Raw genomic sequence first — 7898 nt, 5'->3', positions numbered from 1 at the left:
CCTTCCGGGTCGTGGCCAAGCCGGGAAGGCGGTTGCCGTGGAAACCGCGGCCATGGCGGCACCGGGTCCGGCCAGTGGTAGCACAACCCAGCGCGAGGATCGGGCCGGCTCCGCAGAGTCGTCGGACGCTGTCCGGACGTCAGTGCCCATCGTGTCCACTGTGTCCCCCGAGCTACCCGTCTCGCCAGGACAGGGCGTGGAGCCTCCGGGCAAGAACCTGTGGGAGCAGATCTGCGAGGGTAGGCAGCCTGGGCCGGCAGAGAGGGGCGGGACTCGCCAGGCGCGGTCCGCGTTCCCTGGGCGCCTGACGTGCGTGGCCCCTGTGGTAGCCGCGCGGGAGGCCCGCCAGGATCTCCATTTCACGGACGGGGAAACTGAGGCTCCGAGACTTTCGTGCGCGATGTCGCACCGCAGGCTTCCACTCTGATCCGTACTCAAGTTAAAGCCAGGGAAGCCAGGGGAAAGCGGAACAAAGGGGACCCAGTAGTGTGGACAGTGGCTCTCCAACCTCACTTAATAAATAAGAAAGAACCTTTGGGACGGAGATGGGGAGCTTGGTTAAAGCGTAGGATCCCAGTTCCTGCCCACAGATCCCATAATCAGGTGCAGGGAATCTGCGCTCTTAACGTGCATCCTAGGTAATTCTGATTAGTTAAGTCTGTAGCCCACAGGTTGAGTAAACATGGTCTGTACAGATTTGGGTTTTAATCCCTCTCCACTTCTGATCTTCCTTAAACTCCCCAAATGAAGTTTAGCTCAACTTCTTTCATGGCCCTACACTACTCTTGGTTATGAGGCCTTTTAGTTCTTTTCACATACGTTGAGCAAATTACTGCCCTTTCTGTAAAGTGAGCAAAATAATGACATCTGTTTTACGGTGTTAAGAGCATTGCAGCTAAATAGTCACAGAAAGTGCGTAGCAAACTGCCTGATTTCCAGCAAGAATTCAGTAAGTGTGAGCTCCTAAAAAATAATATGGGGTGGTTTTTTTTTCTCCTCTAGATTGTAAGCTCCTCAAGGTCAAAAACTCAAGATTTTTCATTCTTGTGATTATTCTATATCAGCTGTCTGAAACAGCATTTCCCAGAACTTTCAAATATGGTAGCCCTATTGATTGATCACGTTGTACACCTGAAACTAATTTAATGTTAAATGTCAGTTATAGCTCAAAAAAAAATGTGGAAGCTACTAGGCACATATAATTTTGACCGCTTAAAATGTGGGTAGTGCATTTGGGACTCAAATTTTTTATTTTAAGTTAACCAAATGTAAATAGCGACTGTGGCTAGTGGCTACCATATTGGACAAACCAGGAAATGTTTGTTGAATGGGGAAAAAGAGTGAATGCACCAATATATGAAAGAAGTGGAAAATACAGAGGAGGAAGAGAATTGTGGACTCCGAGTTGATAGATAACTCTCAGCGGCCATCTGTTTCACCTCCCATCCAGTGCTTGAATTCCTTTTCCAGTTTCACATTTTATTTAGAAAAATCAAAGTTCTCCCTGTAATTTCTACCCTTTGGTCCTAACCCCTTGGTGTCATGACCCAAGTTGATAACTCTACCTTAAAGAAACCACTCATATTTGAAGGTAGTCGTGAATGTCTTTTCCCCAGAAAAGTGGAAGGAGTTTTGACTTCTCCAAGCCAAACAGTTCTTTGTAACAGAGTTTATTACTGGTGTGTTGTGTAAGGGAAACTGCTTACCTACCTCACAGGGCTGATGTGAGGACCAGGTAAGATAATATATGTGAAGGTGATTAGCATAGTGTCAGGCATTTAGAAAGAGTTCAATAAATGTTCATTGTTGTTAACAATGAAACACGGTTTGTCTTGTGTTTTAAAGTCAGGAGATTATTTTGGTCAAATAGCCCTGTAGGGAGAAGCAAAGACAAAGAGGTTTGGCGCTCTCTGAAAAGCAAGTGAATTGCTACTCACAAAGTGATAGAGTTACATCACGAAGTTAATGGGGTCAGAGATGGTGAATTATATACTAAGGGGCTGTCATGATTATTTTAAGCCAGATGAATTTCTTAACCGTTCTAACATGGAGTTGCCTATAACAAGCATATAATGGGTAAATTTCGTGCCTCACAACAAACATGAAAAGCAGGCTTTGTGGTAATCCTATGTTTGAGGTTAACTATTACGTTCTATTAGTACATCTCCATTTAAAAAGCAACTTATCACTGCAAATAGACCTGTGAGAAACTCAATTTCAGGAAGAAGAAATATAGAATAGGTAAATATCTAACTTAAGACTGTCCTACCTGGCTGATGCTGTGTGTGTGTGTGTGTGTGTGTGTGCGTACATGTGTGTGTTTATATAACTTGACAACTTACTTGTTCTTTAATTTTAATTTTCATTCTCAACTTTCCAGTGATGACTACCTCTGAGCTTTGTATCCTCAAAGGCACTTGTATCAGTATCAATAAAGTTCTTTCCTGCCAAGGCTTCTAATTAAATCTTATTATTGCTTGTGACATGATTTTTAACTATGGTTTTAACAAAGACCGAGTCAAAGTATCGGGAGCTTACAGTCTCCTGTTTTGTTATTGCTGTTATTACTCTCATCAGCATCCTCATTATTGCCATTGGTTCATTACTCCAAATACTCTGCAACCTCAACCCTTAGAGCCGTTGTAAAATCAGGTTCCTCCATCCCACCTGCCAGATACCAACATGGACCAGCTCTGAATCAATCCTTGTAACCCTAGAGCAGCAGCTGAGTACAGCTGGAGAAAAGTGACACCAGGGGGCTCTCACACTGCCTGTCAGTCAACATCCCTCAGTGGCTTCTTCCGTTGCCCCCATCTACTAGCCCCAAGTTTCTAACCCCCTTCAAATGTTGAGTGGTATCACTTAGTAAATGTAGGAGACATTCATTGGGAAGAGTCAGGCATTTGGAGGCGGGGAGGGGATCCTTCAACTTCCTTATACTGATTAACATATTTGCATCTGCACACATACCCTGCTACCAGCAGCTCAGCTGGCATCTGGGCTTTTTTTTTTTTTTTAAGATTTTATTGATTTATTTGGCAGACAGAGATCACAAGTAGGCAGAGAGGCAGGCAGAGAGAGAGGGGGAAGCAGGCTCCCCGCCAAGCAGAGAGCCCGATGCGGAACTCGATCCCAGGACCCTGGGATCATGACCTGAGCCAAAGGCAGAGGCCTTAACCCACTGAGCCACCCACGCGCCCCCGGCACCTGGGCTTTGGTACCATCCTCCTGGCATCCCAGGATCCTGCTCTGTCACCCCCTCTCCTACATGTAACTTCTTTACTGTCTTTTCCTTCCAAACATCCTGCAGTCTGTCATCTTGAGAAAAACCTCTCCTTTAGCACGTATTATCTTCTAGCTCTTGTTTATCCCTTTTCTTCTCTCAGCCAAGCTTCTGGAAAGAACACACTGCCCCTGTTCATACCACTGTCACTCCTTTTATCAACCCAGTGCAGGCTAGCTCCTACTTGCCTCATGGTTCCAGTGAAATTATTCTGATCTATTCTGTCAACCTATCTACCCATGCTGGGAACTGTTCTAAGTGCTGGGCTAGGAATGAATCCAGGCACTATTCTAGACACCCAGCAACTTTCGATCTTAATGAGTGTCACCATCATTCACTCAGCTACCCAGTCCATAAATCCTCATTGGATTTCACCTTTAAATCCTCATTGGATTCATCATAAGGTGAATCATTAAGATTCATCTTAACTGTTTCCCATTCGCTTTTCATGATCCCCACATTCTCCAATCCCTATAGATTCTACCTGCTTAACATTTGTAAGCCCCAACTCCCCACCCCCTAGTTCTCATGGCTGCTGCTGTAGATCAGGCCCTTACCATATCCTGTTTGTATTGCTTCTATAGCTTTTTAATTGCAGAAGGCCTCTATCCAGACCCTCTACCATAGGAACCCCTCTAAAATTCAAATCTGACCACATCATGCCTTGACCTACGATGATTTTCATAGCTTTCATGGTAAACAAACTCTTTAGCTTAAGATCTAAGCCCCTTAATGATCTGGATCCTGTCTTTTTTTTTTTTTTTAGGTTCATCACCTACCATTTGCTCAAATCATACTAATGGCAACATTTATTGAGCTGCTCTATGTGCTAGACACTGTGCTAGAAGCTTTTCCTCTCATTTAAACCTCATAGCAACTCAGGGCTTTGCCTGTTGTATAGGCAAAATTGAGGAAACTGAGGCAGAGAATTAAGGAAACTTAATAATAACAAATGCTAATAAAAGCAAAATATCATTTAAATATATATAAGATTGGTAATACCTTCGAGAAACAATCTTACTATTAGGAGTATAAATTGTTATAAACTTCTTGGAGGAACATTGTCAATTTGGTCGAAATTTTAAATTATTTTTTCCTTTAATAGAACAATTCCACATCTAAGAATTACTCCTATAACAATATCTCCTTTCCAATCAATATATATATATATCACCATATATATATATATGGTGATGCTCCTGGCAGCATTGTTTGTAATAATGAAAAATTGGAAACAACCTAAGCACTCATTAAGTACACTGGTTAAATAATTGTGGCATATCATATATGTAGCAATCTTGAAAGATGGCCAAGATTCAACACCTAGAATGGTTCTTGGCACATAGTAGGCTCTCAGTAAGTGTGAACAAAAGAATAGATAAAGAATCAAAAGTAACTTGCTATATTCTTCATTTTGTTCATTCATTCATTCATTCAGCAAGTATTCTTTGGGAATATGATGGTGAGCATAAACAGACCCAGACAATTTCCCTCACTAAACACAGTCATTAATTTTTACAAATTTAAAATAAGGATAAAACTGATAGGAATTATGAAGAAAAAGGACTGTGCTATGAGGTTCTATACTTGGGATGATTTGACATGGTCTAGGAGATCTAACATAAATAAATGTATTTGTGTATTATATGCATATGTTAGTAAATACGTTGAAATACAACGTGGTTATGGGTTAGAATGGGATTGGATGTGACTTACACTCTTTACACTAGACAGGTCTGTATTATTTGGAATTTCCTCATGATAGCGTATATTGCTTTTATAATCAGAGAAAGCTCTAAATATGTATATCCTAAGTCTGAATAAATAGTTTTCACACCATGTTTGTGTTTCTCAAAGTGTTTGGGAAAGAAGAGCGAGTTTACATGCTTGCTTGAGAGGAAAGCAAAGTGGTAGAGCTCAAGCTGTTATGGTGGGTGGAAATCTAAGATGGCTCCAAGGGTTCCCACTCCCTACTGCACACATCTCCAAGATATTCAATCAAACACAAATCTAGGCATTGCCATCAAGGGATTTTCCAGACATTATTGAAGTTTGTCATCGATTGACTTTCAGTTAGGAAGATCACTGTAAGTGGGCCTGACCTAATCAGGTGAGCCTTAAGTCAAAGTCATTAAAGCAGAAAGAGACTCCTGTTTGCCTTGAAGTAGCAAATAACCACGTGTGGACTGTCCATGACAAGGACTGAGGGTGCCCTGTCGGAGCTGAGAGTCCCACCAACAAAAAGAAAATGGGAGCTTTAAACCTACAGCCACAAGAAACTGAATCCTGCCAACAACCAATGATCTTAGAAGAGGACACAACCCTCAGATGAGATCACAGCCATGAATGGCCAACACCTTGATTTGAGCCTGATGAGATCCTGACCCATACTGGACTCCTGACCCACGGGAACTGTGAAATAATAAATTTGTGTTGTTTTATGTTGCAAAGTTTGTAGTGATTTTTTACATAGCATTAGAAAACGAATATAGCTGGTACTGGGCAAGATTGCTTGCAACCTACAGGCTGACATACTGGTCCCCAGCCTGACACCTAGGAGTTAAGAAAAAAAAAAGGCAAGAAATGTTTCACTGATGAGGAACTAGGTATCCAAGGAACTATGTGTCCAATACAATTTTATTCATTCCATTGATACCATCTTGCTCGGAAACTGTTTTTCCTCATTGCTGCAAAGCGACTATTTTTGTCATTAAAACATTGACTTTTCCAGAAATATTCTTACCACTCTTTTTTAGGGATGTAACTAATTTAGCCCCAAGCATTTCTGTCCCTCTCCAAGTAATAGTTCTTGTTACCCTGCAGAACTTGTATGGACTGTTCTTTGCATTAGGCTCTCCAACATGTTGACTGTGAGCAGCCTTGAAACCTGGCAACCTCACTGCACATTAGAATCAGCTGGAAAGCTTTAGGGGCGCCTGGGTGGCTCAGTGGGTTAAGCCTCTGCCTTCAGCTCAGGTCATGATCACAGGGTCCTGGGATTGAGCCCTGCATCGGGCTCTCTGATCAGCGGGGAGCCTCCTTCCCCTCTCTCTCTGCCTGCCTCTCTGCCTACTTGTAATCTCTCTCTCTGTCAAATAAATAAATTTTTAAAAATCTAAAAAAAAAAAAAATCAGCTGGAAAGCTTTAAAAATACTGATTCCCGGGCCTCCACCCTAGATCCATTGAATCAGAATGTCTGGACCCAACTCCAGAAAGTTATTTTCAAAAAGTTCCCCAGTGATTCTTGTGTGCAGCCAGGATAGGAGGCTACTGGAGTTTAAAGCAGAACTACTCCCACTTGTGCATACAAGTCACCTGGGATCTTCTTAAAATGAAGGCTCAGATTCAGCAGGTCGGGGGTGGGTTCGAGGTGTTGTATTTCTAACTCCCCAGAGATGCTGATGCTGTTGGTTCTTGGGCACACTTTGAGTAGTGGGGTCTTTATGGGATTGCTTTTCCAGATGCATACCCCAGTCAGGCCATCCTGCCTTCATGCTCATCCTCATGACTGCAAGACACAGCTCATCTCTCTCTCGCTTTTACAGTGCTCTCCCACCACATGCTCCTCTTTTTCCTTTTCTCCCCTCCTCTCTATGTAGCTATTGGTGTCTTCCCTTGGCCTCTGTCCCATCCTCGTCCTCCTTTTATTCCATGTTGTTATCATAATTTGGGAGCAAAATCTGAAGTACCTTCTCAGCAAAAGAGGCTCAAATTCTTACATAAAGCCTTGAGTCTGGCATGCAAGAGAACAATCACCTCATCCATTTTTAAATAAAGTGGTTCACAGTAGTTATTAACCTAGAGTAGCCAGTTGTTTTCATTTCAATAAAACATCAATCAGATTAAAATTTGAGAATGTTTTCTACAGAGGAAAGGAAATTGTATCACAAACTGCAATGAAGTGTGGAATTAAGGATTTTTTTCCCCTGCTCCCTTTAGAGTATGAAGCTGAGCTGCCTCCCTTTCCAGAGAGATGTAAAGTCAAACAAGAAGCTATGATTTCTGTGAGTATCATCCAGGCCCCAACGTAAACATAAGGCTCTTATGTGACAATGGTGCTGATGTTATGAGTTAAGGAAGTGGGAAAGGGAAGGCACCGGAATTAGAACCAGAAATTGGGGCCAGCCCTAGCTCTACTACTAATGGTGTCACTTAGAGGGCATCATATAACCCTTCTGACCCTCAGTTTCCACCTTTGGTAAATGGAGCAGATAATCCTTGACTAACTCGCAGGACCTCTGTGGGGCTCAGATGAGATCCTGGAGGAGAAGGTTCTTTGTGAAGGAGCCAACAAATGCCCATGTTGGGCATACTTGGGGAGAGAGCACATTTCTCTATGCATGCCAGTGTGGGCAAGATAAAAAAGACCTTACTAAGAGGGCCAAGGAAGGGGGGCCCTCAGGCAGTATACTTGAAGCAAAATAGGGGAAATTAATGGAGTTTAAAATAAAAGAGCACGGCTCTGAGAGATTCAGGGAATTGAGCAGGATCACAGGGATAGAACCCAAACCTAAGTCTCTAGAATTCCAGTAGGTTATTGCAGCCACCACTACTAGAGATTCTAAGAATTTCTTGCCTGTGATTGTTCTTTTTTCGTAGCGTCCTGTTCTTGCT

The 7898-nt window shown here is 42.6% G+C and overlaps 1 protein-coding gene across 1 annotated transcript in view; it reads left to right on the top strand.

Annotated features, from left to right (window-relative positions):
• Positions 1-52: 52 nt before the first annotated feature.
• Positions 53-7898, top strand: part of IQCK (IQ motif containing K) — a gene marked incomplete at both ends in the record, with an annotated part of 119585 nt that continues 111739 nt past the window's right edge. Inside the window, 2 exons of the mRNA XM_080830827.1 lie at positions 53-239; positions 7224-7288. Coding sequence (XP_080686953.1) covers positions 53-239; positions 7224-7288 — 252 coding nt within the window. The remainder of the gene's footprint in view (positions 240-7223; positions 7289-7898) is intronic.

The sequence above is a fragment of the Martes martes genome (assembly GCF_963455335.1).
Source record: "Martes martes genome assembly, chromosome: 18".
Classification (NCBI taxonomy): domain Eukaryota; kingdom Metazoa; phylum Chordata; class Mammalia; order Carnivora; family Mustelidae; genus Martes; species Martes martes.
The sequence above is the reverse complement of the archived record's forward strand: the minus strand, read 5'-3'. Positions and strand labels throughout refer to the sequence as shown.